This window comes from Euprymna scolopes, chromosome 30, assembly GCF_053919585.1.
Source record: "Euprymna scolopes isolate OS-2025 chromosome 30, ASM5391958v1, whole genome shotgun sequence".
Lineage (NCBI taxonomy): Eukaryota > Metazoa > Mollusca > Cephalopoda > Sepiida > Sepiolidae > Euprymna > Euprymna scolopes.
This window is the reverse complement of record NC_136511.1, coordinates 48,913,823-48,931,322: the sequence shown is the minus strand read 5'-3', so window position 1 is coordinate 48,931,322 and position 17,500 is coordinate 48,913,823. Positions and strand designations below refer to the sequence as shown.

At 32.7% G+C, this 17,500-nt stretch overlaps 1 protein-coding gene across 1 annotated transcript in view; it reads right to left on the bottom strand.

Annotated features, from left to right (window-relative positions):
* Positions 1-420: 420 nt before the first annotated feature.
* The window catches only part of LOC145254603 (uncharacterized), a 29,548-nt gene continuing 12,468 nt past the window's right edge, over positions 421-17,500 (bottom strand). Inside the window, exon 2 of the mRNA XM_080113212.1 lies at positions 421-1,508. Coding sequence (XP_079969338.1) covers positions 427-1,508 — 1,082 coding nt within the window. The 3' untranslated portion in view covers positions 421-426. The remainder of the gene's footprint in view (positions 1,509-17,500) is intronic.

Sequence of the window (17,500 nt, the reverse complement as noted above, 5' to 3'; positions counted from 1 at the left end):
CGTTTCTGCCTGACAAACTAGATTTGAACTTTGCGCATCCCGAGTTTCAATCAGCGTCGTTAATCACTTAGCTACCGTTTTTTTATAGTCAGATTTTCCTCATGAAGTTTGCAATTCATACCATTTGTTTTTAATCTTTAATCAAGTATGAAGATAGCACAGCGAGATGTGATACGCAATAGCAAGTCATATCATCCGTTGCTCAGAAAACCATCATACATCCCACCGGATGATGGTAGACACGTTTGTTATATAACGTCTACAATAAGGGGAATCTATAATATCAATATCAATATATATATATATATATATATATATATATATATATATATATATACATATATATATATATATATATATATATATATATATATATAGATAGATGGATAGATAGATAGATAGATAGATAGAGGGTTTGGGTTTTTTTTATCGGACTAGTCCTCGGCAGCTAGTTTCTTCGTGCTTTAAGAGAAGAGACATTCTTGAAAAAGTCTTGGTACATGCTTTGCAGCTGTATTTCTTGACATCAGAATGGGTCTGTAAATGAGCCCGGAGATTGGATCGGTCGGCAAAAGCGCGGCCGCAATGCGTGCATTTAAAGGGTTTTTCTCCCGTATGAGTTCGTATATGTCCTTGCAATAACCACGGTCTGGAGAAGGCCTTGCCGCAAACTTTACACTTACAAGGCAGAGTGTGTGTGCGAATATGCATCTTCAGGGCCCCAAGCGAGAGATAGGTTTTATTGCAATATTTACAAATAAACTCTTTCTTCGTCTGCGTGCTGCAGTGATATTGCTTGTGCCGGGATAAACCGCTAAGGGTCGAGTAGCTTTTACCACACGCTTCGCACACAAACCTCGACGTCGCCTCGCCGTCTGATCCTGAACGAGCTTTCTGTTTCTCCAAAGAGATGGCTGAGTCTACGCTTCGAGGAGAATGTTCAAGCGAGGACGTCGGCGACATGTTCCGTAGCAACTGATCCAGCCGTTGCTGTGATAATTTCGTGTCAAAATCATAACGGTCAATTCGTTTGGGATCAGAGTAAATCCGTTCAGGACTTGGGGTCAAGCGCGTAAAACACGGAGACGTATGGCGAGTGATGTGTGGAGGAACTGCACTCGTCGGGATAATCGGAAGACACGGTAAGAACTGAGTTCGTCGATAAAGCGAGGGGTCTTGCTTATAAAGATGCATTGGAAAATGTGGATCGCAGTGTGACCCTAAAGGAGGTAAGGAAGGCAGGGGGCAATGGGATGTAACGTAGGTCGGTGGAGGACTCGGATGCGAGTGGATTGTGTGAGCTGGCTGGATAAGAGCTGCATTCGGCCATCCTGGGAGATCGAGCTGACGAGGTGCCTGCGATGGGCTGACGCTTGGTGAACGGCTTGGACAAGGGAGTTCTAGAACACACGGTTGGCATGGGTTGCGATCCTCTTTGCTGATCGGTGCAACAACTCGTTGGGCAATTGAACCATAATTTGATTCCAGCCGATTCAACTCCAACGCAACTGAAATAGAAAACGAAAACAAAAGTTAGTAATTTACATAAAATTTAATATATATATATATGTATATATATATATATATATATATATATATATATATATATATATATATATATATATATATATATATAAGGAATGTAAAAATACCAGCGGTGATTGACGTTATGTTTTGAGAAAAATAGAAAAACCGAATGAAATTATTAAAATAATCAACGTTTCGTCCTTATTTCAGAGGACATCTTCAGGATAATTGAAATAAAAATGTAAGAAAAGAAAAAGTCATAGATCGTGCGAAAAAGACAGTTTTTGAATCCTACCCATGTCGGGAAGGACAAACATATGTGTGTATGGGAAGGTTGGGTTGTTCGATGTCTATATATACACTTTTAAAAATGCGTTAAAATAAATATGTACATTTTTTTTTCTTCTGTAAACGTATTCATTTTGTTGAAATATTTAAGGAAAAACGGTTAGCCAGGATCTGTTTTGATATTTTGTTCTTTGATTATTATTTTACCTAATACTATTACGCAAAGAAAAGGCTTCTACCATATAGCCCCTAGCATAGGCACACACACACACACACATATATATATATATAAAACTACATAATCTTATCCCATAAATTAATATATGAAAGTATAACTTTCTGCGCAAATTTTCAGAATAAAAGGTATATATATATATATATATATATATATATATATATATATATATATATATATGCGTATGTGTGTATGTGTGTGTATTTAGAATAAAGAGTGTATATATATATATATATATATACTTTATTTTTTACATAAGCAGTAATATGTTACTGCACAATCATGAGCATGTTTCGGTCAGCTAGTTACCAGTAACTAGAGACTACTTCAGGCGATACAACTGATACGAAAGCAACGTTTGCATAAAAATATATGATCTTCCGTGTCACGGACGTACATATCAGGGGGTTCCATCAAATGTTGTGCGAAATAAGATGTGGTTGTCTGTAAATAAGACGTAATAAGGTGCTGATTTGAGTGTTGCTGAGATATAGGAATGAATATGAAAAGAAGGGGGGTAAATATAGAGATGGAGGTAATGGAAAACTAGAAAAAATAGTATTCGTACACTAAGTGATCTATTGCTATGCTATTTTACAAGGAAATTCTCAGAAACAGAAACAAAATTTTCGTTTTTCGGAAGTTTACAAGGATAAAAAACAGAATTAATAGACAAGAAACATCTATTGTATTTAAAGAAATATGCTTAAGAGAAAAATACTGCCTATATAGTGACCGTCAATCGATCGAAAACTGCTTTTTCTAAAGTTTATTTAAATCTATGAAAATCAATTATTTCTGAACAACTTTTTGTTTTATCAGAAAGATAACACCCTGAAATGTCTTATGTTAAAAGCAGAATACTATGATACTTTTCTGTAATTTTAATAGTATTTTAAGTTTTAAGTTTAAAAAGAAAAACTAGTTTAACCCAGTTTTGGTGGAATAAATTTAATTTTTTTAAAGATGGTCGAATCAATTACACTAACTTTTTTATGTCTAAATAAAATTTACTATGATTGGCTATAAGTATATGAAAAAATAATATAATAAGATTACCTTATATTTTAATAAATTCAAATAATTGCATTTATCATGAACACGTGTATTTTACCTACGGCCGCCATCTTGGATTTTAGGTATGGGAACACAGCCGCGTCTAAATATTTATTTAAGCATTTTTCTGACTTTAATGTTACTAGACAGGCAAATAGATTTTTTTTAACTAATTGAATAAAATTATAATTACAATCGCCATTAATGGTAAAGAATGCTATTTCTAACGTTATCATTTTTCCTTCAAAATAATTGATCAATCAAGCTTTAAATTTTTCCTAAAAGTTAACAGTAAAGTAAAAAAATTTTTTTCTATTTTTACATCAAAACATACATTATTGGCATTATATTTCTCAATATTCATGTTACTTTTAATCAGTTCTTAATTTAATGATTTAAATCATTTTCCTTTCTTATTTTCTAATTAATAATAACTAATGAGCCACACTCTTATTTCCAAAAACTAGATATATTCCCCAATTCTTTATTGCATGAATCAAATTGACAAAGACTTTCATTAGAATTCGGTGGCCCTTAAAAGGGCATTTTTAGGAATTCCTTGGGGGGGGGGTTCAACTTGTTAGGATGTCACAACCATCACTTACGTAAATCAGTGTTTTCATATATATAGTCAATTTTAAAAAGGGAGATAGCAACTTTTTAGAAACCGTAACCGGCTACCATATATTGAAAAAAATCTCACGTAAAACATCACTTGCAGATATAATTAATACTTATAATTTTCACACCTGGGATTATTATTTTTTTTTTTGTATCGATTCTTTAAAGCATTCTTTATGTACTAGTACATAGAAAGTTTACACATTCTAATATTAATTTTTTTATTTATTTTTAAAGATTTAAAGTATGCATATTTTAGCGTTTTCGTATTTTTTTTTATCCTCATCTGAAAGATATTAATTATTGATAACATAGTCAATGAATCTCATACTTCAAAACGCAAAAGAAAAAAAAACATTAAACCCATTCAAATTTCGGAGTGTGTGTGTTTAGTGGATCGATTGGATTTAAAGTGGTCGGACAAAGGGCAAATGATGAAGGGGGTTATGAAATACCCCAAAATATATTTATACAACGTATATGAAAAAAAAAAAAAAAAAACGTTACACGCATATAAAGTGCATTCTTTAATTATTAATTTTATATTGATATTTTATATTGATATTTTATATTGATATTTTATATAGATTAAATTTAATTTTATATTGATTAGATAATTACCTGAGTTTTGGTTGATTTTAAAAGACAGACTATGTTACGAAAATCAAAACATTCCATAATCTTGGCGGTCACTATATATATATATATATATATATATATATATATATATATATATATATATATATATGTGTGTGTGTGTGTGTGTGTGTGTGTGTGTGTGTGTGTGTGTGTGTGTGCAGCGTTGTCCTTCAGTCTTGGATAGACTATAGATACCCACGAAAGGTTGCTTGCACGTGAAACTTTTGTGGCAGGAGGTGCGCAATCTCGAACCACACCTCTCCTGAGACGACATTGTTAAATACCAGTGACAAGTGAAGTATACAGGACGACTGGAAACAAATGCCGAAATAAGCGGAGAGCACATACAGCACCTAGCATTCCCAAATGGTCACCCATCTGATACTAACCAGGCTCAATGTTGTTTAACATCGGTGATCTGAGGAGAACCTGTGTGTCAACGCGATTATAGCGTGTATATATATATATATATATATATATATATATATATATATATATATATATATATATGTATGTATATATATATATATATATATATATATATATGTATATGTCTTCTACTTTTTATTGCGCTCGACTGAATCAGAAGATAACAAATTGCATTATGGTGCGGATTTTGTATTTATTATTATATAGCCAATACTCCATTGTTTATTATATAGTTTCCAATATATAGTAGTGATTCTAAAAGTTTTTAAAATATTACTTGGGTGCCATCAGCTAGAATAAAAAAACAAAACATATAGCTTTCCCACGTTAGTCTTTAAGTTCGAAAAGTTTGCTACTAATTATGTCATGACGTTAAGTATATATATATATATATATATATATATATATATATATATATATATATATATTAGTCCTCACGCGAAAGAGCAGGACACAAAATGTTTTAAATAATAATAATAATAATAATAATAATAATAATAATAGAATAACAATAACAAAGACTTTCGCTGGCGAGGACTACTATTGAGCGTAACCAGTTATACGGTCCTTTGGAAATTTTTATCTCTATTTTTCTCGTTATCTACTGAATATCTTTAATGAAACCTATATGCAATATGTCCCTTATTAAATTGTAAAGATGTTCTATTCTGAAAGAAGTTTAAAAAATATAATCCAAAAATTTACTTTAAAGTTTTTTTTAAAAAATCAGATTTTCTCATTATTCAGACATGTATGACAAAGAGGGCGTTGCAAAAAAGAGTTGCGGTGTGAGGATAAATACAAACTGAAACAGAGAGAATATTCAGACCTGTAATAACACAAAGAGGGTGTTGCAAAACTGAGTTGTGGGGTGAGGAAAAATACAAACTGAAATACAGATTAGGAGAGTTTTTATAAATGCATGCAAAACCACATTCATTTTTAAATCCAAATTAATAAATTTAATAAAATATAATCTTAAAAAGATACGATACAAGTTAGAAAAGCGATTCATCCAAGGCATGAAAATTGTTAAACAAAATGTTTTACTATAAGCTTTAAAAATAAAGGTACAAGATTCAATTTGAAATTTATTTATCTTCAAAGTGCACTTTTATACATTTTACAAAGTAAGGTATTACATTTTTATACCTTATTTTGTAAAATTTATAAAAGTACACTTTGGAGATAAATAAATTTCAAACTTAATCTTGTACCTTTATTTTTAAAGCTTATAGTAAAAACATTTTGTTTAACAATTTTCATGCTTTCGATGATATGCTTTTCTAACTTGTATATATATATATATATATATATATATATATATATATATATATATATATATATATATATAGTAATTTATAAAATATATATGGCGATTAAGCTACACTGAATATTCTGCGTTTCATCCACTATAGGATTCGTCAGGTTTATGCGCATAAGCCTGACGAATCCTATAGTGGATGAAACGCAGAATATTCTTAATCGCCATATATATTTTATAAATTACTAACTAGCTCTTCCTACGTATTGAGCACTTTTGAAGCAAATAGTTAAAGTTTACGCATAAATGTATACTTTCGTATAGTAAATTTATGTGAGTATATGAAGTAGTTATATATATATATATATATATATATATATATATATATATATATGCACACACATGCATTTATGCATATTTATAATGTTATGTATTGCGAGAAACATTGAATAAATAGGTAATAATATATGCTTAAACTACTGGTGTGCGTATGTTTACGCCAATGCATTGGACTTTGCGTCCGTACTTTTTCTCAGGATTACCTCCCCAACCCCAGGTGCACGAAATTACAATATCGTCTTCGGCTCGTTTTTATTTGTGTGTTGACAGGGTGGCGGGAGAGGCAGGTCCTACAGAAAGACAATGTGTTTCTTTTTCGGGGTCACCGACGGATAGGGTGGCACGCGCCACATGTCGGGCCCCGTGCTACCGTTAGGGGTGGTTGGCAGGTAGCTATATTTAGGGAACAAAGACTTGCCACGGGTGCCAGAGATGATGGGCGGGTGCGTTGGGATTTACTGCAATGAGCCCACCGACCAACGGACTCGGGTTTTTAAGGGTTTTAAATTAAAGGAGAAAGAATGAAAAGGGTTTGAGGGAGTAAAACGAAAGGAGAGAAAAGTGTTTTGTGTTTTGCGATCCATAACTTAAGAGGGTTACGTTTTTTCTGTTTTTCTTGGCATTCGGGCAGGAATCAAAGTGAAGTATCTGTTCCGGCAGATACTGCAAGTAAAGACCATATGTGGGGAAACCCCACATATAAGACCTTGTTCAATGTAGAGACAACGTTTCATACCAATTGTCACTATCCAGCTCCCCTACTCCCCGGGGAGCTGCTCCCCATTTCCCCTTCACTCCTCACATTAAAAATCGGCCTTGTGCCTAATTTGCTCGATGGAGGGAGCAAATAAATACGCCCCTTGGCCTTCGGGACAGGATCAAAGTGTAGTATCTGTTCTGCAGATGCTGCACATAAGTTAATTGGTCCTTGGTCGATGTAGGGAAACCCTTCATACTGAGACAATTACTATTTTTTTGAGGATACTGCTTTTTACCCTTGTTTTAGGGAAGCTGGTTTAACCCCACATAAAAAAAAACGACCTTGTATCTAATTTGCTTTCGTGGGGAAGCAAATAAAATGTTTAGCTTGGCCTTCGGGTCAAGATCAAAGTGTAGCATCTGTCTTCAGATGCTGCACTTCAATTTCCTGTTCCGTGTCAATGGAGGAGAAATCCTTCACGATTGAGACAATTTTTATTTTTTTTCCTTTTCTCCACATTAAAAACGCCCCTCGTGTTTAACCCTGTCCCCTGGGAAGACATTGTAAATAGGAACTTTCAATTTTGTAGCTGTGATATAAATATGCAAAAGTATAGCACTTGTATTAGATTATTGTTTTGTTTTTAATTAACAATAAAAAAAGTAAATTGATGCAAATAAAATTAAATTGAAATAATTGATTAGTGTTTTGTTTAAATAGTGAATATTAAGAATGCAAACATACAACAAAATGCAAAACAAAATATACGACACGTAATTAAAAATATATAATATTTTAATTATTTGCATTATTGGTTAAACCATTCCGTTGAGATCAATTATATTCCAGTAGAAGCATCAGTATACTGAGAAATTTGAACATTGTAACATACCAGATGACATTTTTAAATAAATCATTTTTTAATCAAAATTTTCGGATCCATCAGCCATCCTCATGGTGATACAAAACATTTTGAGCCGAAAAATTGGATTAAAAAAAAATTATTTATTTATTTGTAAAATAACAACAAGAAAAAAATACGCGTTTCGTTATTTGGTTTCTTAACATATTTTTTAAATTTCTCATACAATTGATTATTTCATAATAAAATTTATCTTAAACCCATTGCAGCATTGTTGCATCCCTGTGATTGCTTTACAGGTATTTTAATGGAGTGTGTTCTGATAAACTCATTGCACTTGTGCCCCTTGACGTACATAAACCCGCTTTTTAACAAAATGACACCACTTCACTCATGAGGTCGCTAAATGTCAGAAAACTTTTACTCTAATGGCTTCTTCATTCGAACAGCTAAACTTCGGAATTCCCTGTCTGCTACCAGCGTCTTTGACTGTGTTGATATGCAGAAGTCCAAATGCATTGTAAACAGACACTTTGTTCATCTTTCTTAGGCATGATCCAAATTAGTAGCCACTTATATATATATATATATATATATATATATATATATATATATATATATATATACAGGGTGACCCCCAAAAAACAAAAGCTAAATGGAGGCCATCTAGAACATATGCTGTAGAACGGAGAAAAAAGGCCAGAGACCCTAGTGTTCTGATGTGATGTTTTGAATATAATAAACTAGTTATGACCAAAGTTTCATTTAATTCGGGCAAAACACTAAGAAACAGGGCCTAATTAGAGTTGGGGCCCGTTTTTGGGGGGTCACCCTGTATATATATATATATATATATATATATATATATATATATATATATATTGCAATAAAAAAAAACCCAGAGCATGAAAAGTAATATGGTTAAGCTTATTGCAGCATTAAGAATTGATAGAATTGATTATATAATGTTATAAATTGAATTATAAAAACTTCTTAATGCTGCAATATTTTAAGTTAGAAATTTATTATATTTTTTACTAGAATATCTTTTCCTTTTGTTTACTAGTTTTAACAACTAGTCCGGTACTTTTTCACGCTTAAGCTTAACCATATCACTTTTCATGATCGCATTTTTCTATTGTAATCTATGATTTTTCCAGATTTCCAATAAATTCATATGTTCTTTGTTTAATTTCAGTTATCTTTTTTCCCCCCCATAAACACATACGTAATAACAATGTACAGCACTCGTCTGCTTTCAATAAAATTACCCCAATTATCTCCCTTTCATGCTTTCATTCTCTGTTTCACTTGTTACTTCTCTTTTCGAATTAGTAGCAACAGTACTCGATGAAGCGACGTGGTTACTATGGAAACCAGTCATAAAAAGCGTCATAAATTTTGGTTTCGGTTTCGATTCAAGCTGATACACTTAAGTCATACGGATACATTTTTTTTTTTTTTTTGAAATCGCAAGAATTAAAATATCATATTTAACCGTACTTTACGACAGGGATTAGCCAGGCGTCCCTGCTAGCTTAGATATATACTTATGCAGTTCTAACAAAAGAGCTACAATAATATCAGAGCATCTCCATTTACGCCGAACATCTGCAGAATGTCAACATCAATATAATATATATGAATGAATCCTCTTGGGAATTTCTGCAGGCTTCGCTAATAAGAATAAACCCCAAATCTGCATGAACTGAAATAAAATATTTATACATATTTTACGACCGGGCAACGCCGGCGCCCAGCTAGTTTATTATAAAAGTGAACTTATCCCTATGTGTCTGTGTGCAGATCGATCTCTACTAAACTACTCTGTCAACTTTTAATCTACAGACTCGAAACTTGATATATAGAGTATTCGGACCTACGAAACAAATTCAATTTGATTTGTAGTTTGTACAAAATACCTTTTAAGAGACCAAATTTAAAAATTTTGATCTTAGCAAGCGTTAATAGATATAAAGTGACCCTCTTCGCATATGCAAATACACATTTATGCGTTTAAGTCGGTCTATTTGTAAAGCTTTCATTTATATGTGTAGGTTTAGCTCAGATAGTAGCGAATTGAGCTCACAAACTAAATGTTTCAGTTTCGATTATCGCTGATAGCTCGCAAGTCAATTTTTTCAACTTTAGAAATCAATTTCATCTATTGGGTATAATATAATAATTAAACAAGAAATGGCTCTATAATAATTATTACGTTATGAAGTCTGCAGGAATTCAAATATCATATTTAAGCGTATTTTGCGATCGGAAAACACTGGGCGGCCTTCTGTTATTATATTGTCTTATCTATTTTACATATTTATCGTATTTTTTAAAAATATTTTTTTTTGTTGTTATCTCTTTCTTTGCTCTCTAATCACCCGTTTTGTTTCAACCGTTTTACTGCTTCCTCTCTTTCTCACTCCATTTTTTTTTTGTCTTCTGCCCCTTCTTCGTTTATTTTATTTATTTTGTTGTCCATTCTTTTCTTCTAATTCTCCCTTCTAGACGTTCAAATGTTCAATTATTTGTCTCTCCTTTATTCTGTTCGAGCAGGTGTTGCACCGTCATCTGTCGTTCAACGAGCCCCGCCATTTTCGCTATCAAAATTTCTTAAGGGCCAACAATGAAAGAGTCCGAAACACGACAACAAAAAACACCAGCTCTGAACTGAACAAAGAATAAAAAAAAAATAAATAAATAAAATAAAAAAGGCGGGAAAGGGGAGGAAGTTTAGCGAGAGAAGAGGGTAAAAATATTCCTTAAAAAAAATCTGGTGTCGAATTCTTATAAAATTTAAATACTTTTTCCGTTGTGTGTGAGAAATAATGGAAATCGCCATGTTTGTTAATAATGTTATTGTTGTATATTCTCTTATAATTGGAATATACTACGTGCCTATGGTTTCAAATTTCTTCTTCCATTTTTCATCATCATCATCATCATCATCATTATTATTATTATTATTATTAGTAGTAGTAGTAGTAGTAGTAGTAGTAGTAGTATCATTGCTTGTCGTTTTTTTTATTCTTTTTCACTTGCGCCCCCTTCTTTCTTTTTTCATCTTCTTATTTATTTTCTTTTTTTTTCTTCGTCTTATCTCCTTCTTTTTTCTGCTTCATCGTCATCTCTCTTATTTTTTCATTAGGCTACTTTTTCGATTCATTATTATTATTATTATTATTATTATTATTATTATTATTATTATTATTATTATTATATTTGCGGATCGGTCTAAATTGTTTGCAGAATTATAATAGTAATAAGCCACTGTGATTAGGCTGTGCACAAATATAATATACGCATATGCATTGTTCGATGTATTAAAAATAAATGTTTAATTTATTAAAAATAGATAGAAAATATTCCTTCTATTTTTCATGACGTATACGGGCATTTTGTAACAATTAGGAAAAAATGAAGTGGGCTAAAAGTGTTTGTAAATATTCTTTGTTAACGAAAATTAAAAATGATTATATTATTGTTTTATACATTTTGCTGTTATGGTAATTATATCATATTTCATTAAACTCTTAAAAAGGAGAAAAAAAAACACTAATAAATTTTATCCTAAAACTAAGTTTTTAGAAAAAGAAAAATGATTGTTAATAGTTAATCCTTAATCAGCTTCTCTTTATTCTTAATCAAGTCCACCAATCTTCTATAAACAGACGATGCAAGACGATCTTGCAATTCTCCAGGTGTAATATGAAAAGATACCAGTTTTATCGGCTCGCAGCCATCTCCCTTACTACCGAATTAGTGTCGATTCTCTTGTACCTTCGCCTTAGTAATTGACCAGATATTTTCTACCGGTCATAAATCCGGATTCTTGGGAGACCTATCCATTAGTCATTCACCAAAGATTCATTGATCTGTAAACCAAGAAGCGTGGCTTCTGCGTTATCTTGTTTTACAAGGAAACTGTGTTTGATATCATCATTTTTGTGAACCAAACCAAGGTAACAAATTATTTTCCCCAAATAAGTAATAGTACACTAAATTTATGATCACGTAATCAGGGATCAGAACTGACCCAATGATTTCACTTCGAAAGATTACGGCCGAAATATATCTTCTTCGTTAAAGTTTATACCATAGACGAGCACTGCCGTATTTTAGAAGCCATTCTTTGGTCTAATTAAAAGGCCCTTCCAGCAACTACAGAAGAATCAGTCCATAGAACATCATGAAAATCTCTCTCTCGCTCTCTCTCTCTCTCTCTCTCTCTCTCTCTCTCTCTATATATATATATATATATATATATATATATATATATATATATAGATATATAAACATACAGATTTATATATAAGTATATATAGGCATGACTCCCTTAGTCTTTGAAAGACTATGGTTACCCACGAAAGGGTACCTGCACTTGCGCGTGAAACCCTTATTGGCAGGAGGTGCGCAATCTCTAACCACACCTCTCCCGGGTCGACATTGTTAAATACCAGTGGCAAGTGAAGTGTACAAGACGACTAGAAACATATGCCGAGATAAGCAGAGAGCATATACAGCGCCTAGAATTCCTAAATGGTCACCCATCTGGTACTAACCAGGCTCAGAGTTGCTTAACTTCTGTGATCTGATCTGTATTTTTGTGACATAACAGAAACATTTCTATGAAAGTATATTAAAATGAAAAAAAGAATTTAGATAGAGAATTATGAGTCGTTCTGTTATAATTGCTTATTTAAAAAAAAAAACTTACAGCCATTGAATTATAAGAGGGTTGCCATACTTATAGGTAAATGTGCACTGAACAGATACCATAATACTTACAGTTAAATTCAAATCCTCATATATCTTTTAATTTAAATGCGAAAAAAAAACAATTAGGACGCTGAAAACGTACACAGTAAAACAATACGTTTTATTGTCGCGTTGATTATTTATTTGTAACGCCATTTAAACAAAAACATATTTTCGGGGTTATTTATTTATGTTGGTAATGTAGAAGAAAATATATGAATGTTTTTAAGAAAGGTGTATTAAAAATGGAATTTTTTTTTTAAATGAAGGCGGTGGGTAAATCGCCGTTGTAAAATGTTCTTATGGTTGTCAACGGGTTAAAGTAGATTTATTTGTAAGAAAAGTGCGTTAAAGTAACTTAAACGTAATACAGAAATGAACGATGTAAAAAGGAATGCAGAAAGTATTAACAATTGTTTATTTGGATAATTTAAACGCGAAAAAAAAACAATTGGGGCGCTGAAAACGTACACAGTAAAACAATACGTTTTATTGTCGCGTTGATTATCTGTTTATGCACGCATGCACAACCGGAAGTCGTAAACGGGTGTTGGGTTACAACACCCGTTAAAAGGTCCTTTAAGTTTTATAAATATATAGATTATATTGGACCCAATAAATAGTAATGATTTAAAATGTCGAAAAAAAAATAACTGGTGCGCTATCATCAAGAATCGAACCAAAATGTTTTCTTTGGATTTTTATGACTTTACTATAAACACATGTTTATTACAAAGCTAAAACTTAAACATGAACCAATAGCTAATACGTCACGCATCCATATTTGCAATGCCGTCATTCTTTAATTTTCACTTTTTTGCACCGATTTTCCCCGGCTGAAACTCAAATATAAAGTTTAGCATGGATTCGAATATTAAGTTTCATGTCTGTAGACCAAAAACTGACGGAGGAGTTTGGAAGGTAAAATTTTTTAACCAAAAATATATACGCATACAGAAATCTTTATAGGAAGCGTGTTGTGTTTACTATAATTTTTTTTTAAATATTACGCAAGTCTAAATCATTCAGAATATTTTATTCTCATCTTTTCACACATAATTGCAGGTAAAAAATATCATGTAGAAATCTGCATGAATATAATTACACGTAAGAATGAACTTTGGATGATCGTCCCATCAGAAAACCGAAAAATCTACAAGAGAATTTATTAGAATGAATGTTTAAAAGAATATGCAAATTAGATCTTTTACAGATGAATGCAATTAAACGACCCATATATGAGGAAAATGATTTTTCTTTTTAAATAAATAGAAAAGAGAGTCGCCTGTTTTCTTCTTGACTTTCGAGCCAAGATATTTTTCTGTTATCAAAGTGTAGTTTCTGTTCCGGTAGATACTGCAATCAAAGTAATATGTGTGGGCAACCCCACATATCAAACAATTACTCTTGAGCAATCAGATATTAGTCAATGTAGGGGAAACCCTTCATACCAATTGTCACTATTCAGTTCACTCTCGGGGGAGCTGGTCCCCTCGCCTCACCATCTATATTAAAAAGCAGCCTTGTGCCTGATTGGGAGCAAACAAATAATTAAGTAAAAAGAAAAATGATATTTAATATGAATATCAATTCACGAAAAACAACAAATTTTTAGGCGTATATATATATATATATATATATATTTATATATATATATATATATATATATATATATATATATATATATATATATATATATATATATATACTAGCATTTCAGTCCGGCATTGTCCGCGTGTTTAAAGGTGTATGTTGAGCAAACAAAAAAAAGCCGTCAATTGTTTTTAAACTTTAACCCCTATTATGACCCCTTAACATTTATCGTTTGGGCTCAAATCAAGTTATTAAGTTAGATCGATCCCCAAGGAACCTATATCTAAAATGCCAAGTGTTTAGACCCAACATTCTCAGAGGAGTTTGGTAGAGTTCTTAAAGGTCAAATCGTTGAACTTTGACCCCTTAACAGCCGAATTTCTGGCCGAAAACCGATCACAAGGATTTTTCCAAATCTCAATACCCTGTATAGCAAATTCCGAGTCTGTAGACTAAAGATTTATTGCATAGGGAAATGTACACACACGTACATACACGTTGATTTTTTAAAGATACTAGCATTTCAGCCCGGCGTAGGAAGGCAGGTTCGAACCCGTACCGCTAAGGAGGAAAAGAACTGGGGGAAAAACCTGACCTCTTTGCTGTTACGATCACCGCCAAACTGGAAGTGACTTATGTTTAAATACAGGTTAGACAATTGAAAGGAGAGGATGAAATATCGATGAAAAAAGCGACCCCCTACCCTGTAGAAAAGGGCCCAGTTGAAGGTGAAGATATTTATGCTTTTAGCCAATATTTCGATATTTGTCGTCTGAAAGTATACAAAATAATTAATGCGTCTATGTAACTCACCGGATTGACATATTGATATATTCCAAAATGCGTAAGTATGTGTTCATAAAAAATATAGTTAAATATTGACAACTTTATATATATATATATATATATATATATATATATATATATATATATATATTTTTTTTTTTTTTTATTACATTTTCACCCCAAACAAGGCAAATTGCCACTTTGGTGTAGGGGGCTACTATCAGGGGCAACAACTACTGGGGTACTATGTAGGGATTTGGGCAGCAAGGTGTCGGTTCACGTTACACTTGAACTTCTGCACGTCAGTACTGTTGGGGAAGCAGGGACCTGGAATGGAATTCCAGAGTCTTGCGGTTCTGGGGAAGAAACTATTGGAGTAAAAAGATCTTTTACATCTAGGGACCTCTACAGTGTGGGGGTCGGATCTAGTAGCCTGTCGGGTTTGTCGAGGGTGCTCGCGTCGTGGGGGCACAAGTGATTGCAGTTCATCAGAGCATTCACCACTAAAATACTTGTAGAGCAGGCAGAGGGATGCAACATTTCGTCGATGGGACAGAGGCTGAAGCTTAGATGCCAGTTCAGGGCCTATCAGATTTGCGACTCTCTTTTGAACCTTGTCAAGGAGCGAGAGACTATATATGTGCACCGTAAATTTCTCGTTTCCTAATTAAATAATTTGATAGTTGCTCGCTGTATATCGTAGTATATTTTAGTATATAATGTCCAATATTCGTTATGTGCTGTTTAGTCGCATAGAATATTTAATTTACTCGACACACACAGTACATACATACATACATACATACATATATACATACATATACATCTCTGTGTGTCGAGTAATTAAATTTTCAATACTAACACACACACAGACACCCACACACATACACACACAGACACACCCACACACACACACACACACACACACACACACACACACACACACACACACACACATATATATATATAATTACTGGGACTTCTATGTTTATTAATGAGTGCACGCTGGATGAATAGAGCGTGTTTGAAAGACGAAAATCTAAATGTCCTAACGATCCGCCCGTCTTATGCGGACCTTTTAATAGTAAAAAGATAGGCAAAACGTCTAGTATTCAAGGTTCTCCTCTTTCATTTTTAAATATTTTATATATCTAAAAACTGAGAATGTGTGTGTGTGTGTGTGTGTGAGGACAATTCTCCACCTATTTTTTATCTGTTTGTCAACTGTTTCACGAATGCGCATGCGTGAATAGTGCACGTGATAGATTTTTTATTTTAAGCATAAGTAGGTTTGAAAACACTTTGTAAAGACGGGGTCAAGCTTGCCTGATCGTAATCGTACTTTACGCATTGTCTTTAGATTTTGGTTTCGATCTCAGCTCGAGTATTTTTTTTTTTTACTTACAAGAAGTGAACTGGTTAAAAAATGATACTTGCATGCACGTGTCTCAGTTTCTGTATGAATTTGCCTGTTTCCCAACTGACTACAATTTGGTTGTCTTCAAGTCCAACATAAACAAATTCTTGATGAACCGTCCCTTCAGAGTAATCCAATTTGCCAAATTTCCATTACTAACGATTACTACAGTATTATCCCAATGACTACTGTACACTCAATAACCCTAATCCTCGAGTGGCCTCTGGTCCTTGATAAGTGGTGACCCCCCATGTAATATATATATATATATATATATATATATATATATATATATATATATATATATATATAATATGCTTTTGCGTATTTATTTTACGACCAGATAACGCTGGGCGGCCTCCTACTATATATATATATATATATATATATATATATATATATATATATATATATATGTGTGTGTGTGTGTGTGTGTGTGTGTGTGTGTGTGTGTGTGTGTGTGAAACATTGTTTTAAGACGAAAGATCACGATAAATACATGTACTCTCTACTAATAGATATTTTACGCATCGCAAACTATCGATTTGCATATATATCACTCTCCAAAATAATTCCACTCTCTCTCTCTCTTTCTCTCTTTCTCTCTCTCTCTCTATCTCTCTCTCTCTCTCTCACTGAATACATAGTAAGTAATTGAAAATTGCTCTACTATAAATAAATAAATTCTTTTATTCCAATGCTCTAAATATACACTACCTAACTGGTGTCGCTATGATGGAAACGCTGGTGCATTCTCGCAAATGCCGATCGGGGCTGACAATTAATATTGAGTCGTAGGGCTAGTTTCTGGTAAAGTTAAGAGTAAACGTTCGTACCAAGTTAATTCCTGGACTACTTTTCTATTTTTTATCTTTACGTGTAATTTACTACGTAATACACCTGATTGTGTTCTTTATAGCTTAAACTCTCAATTTCATTAAGTAATTCGGAAGAAATTAATATGTCGTAAAAAACATAACTCC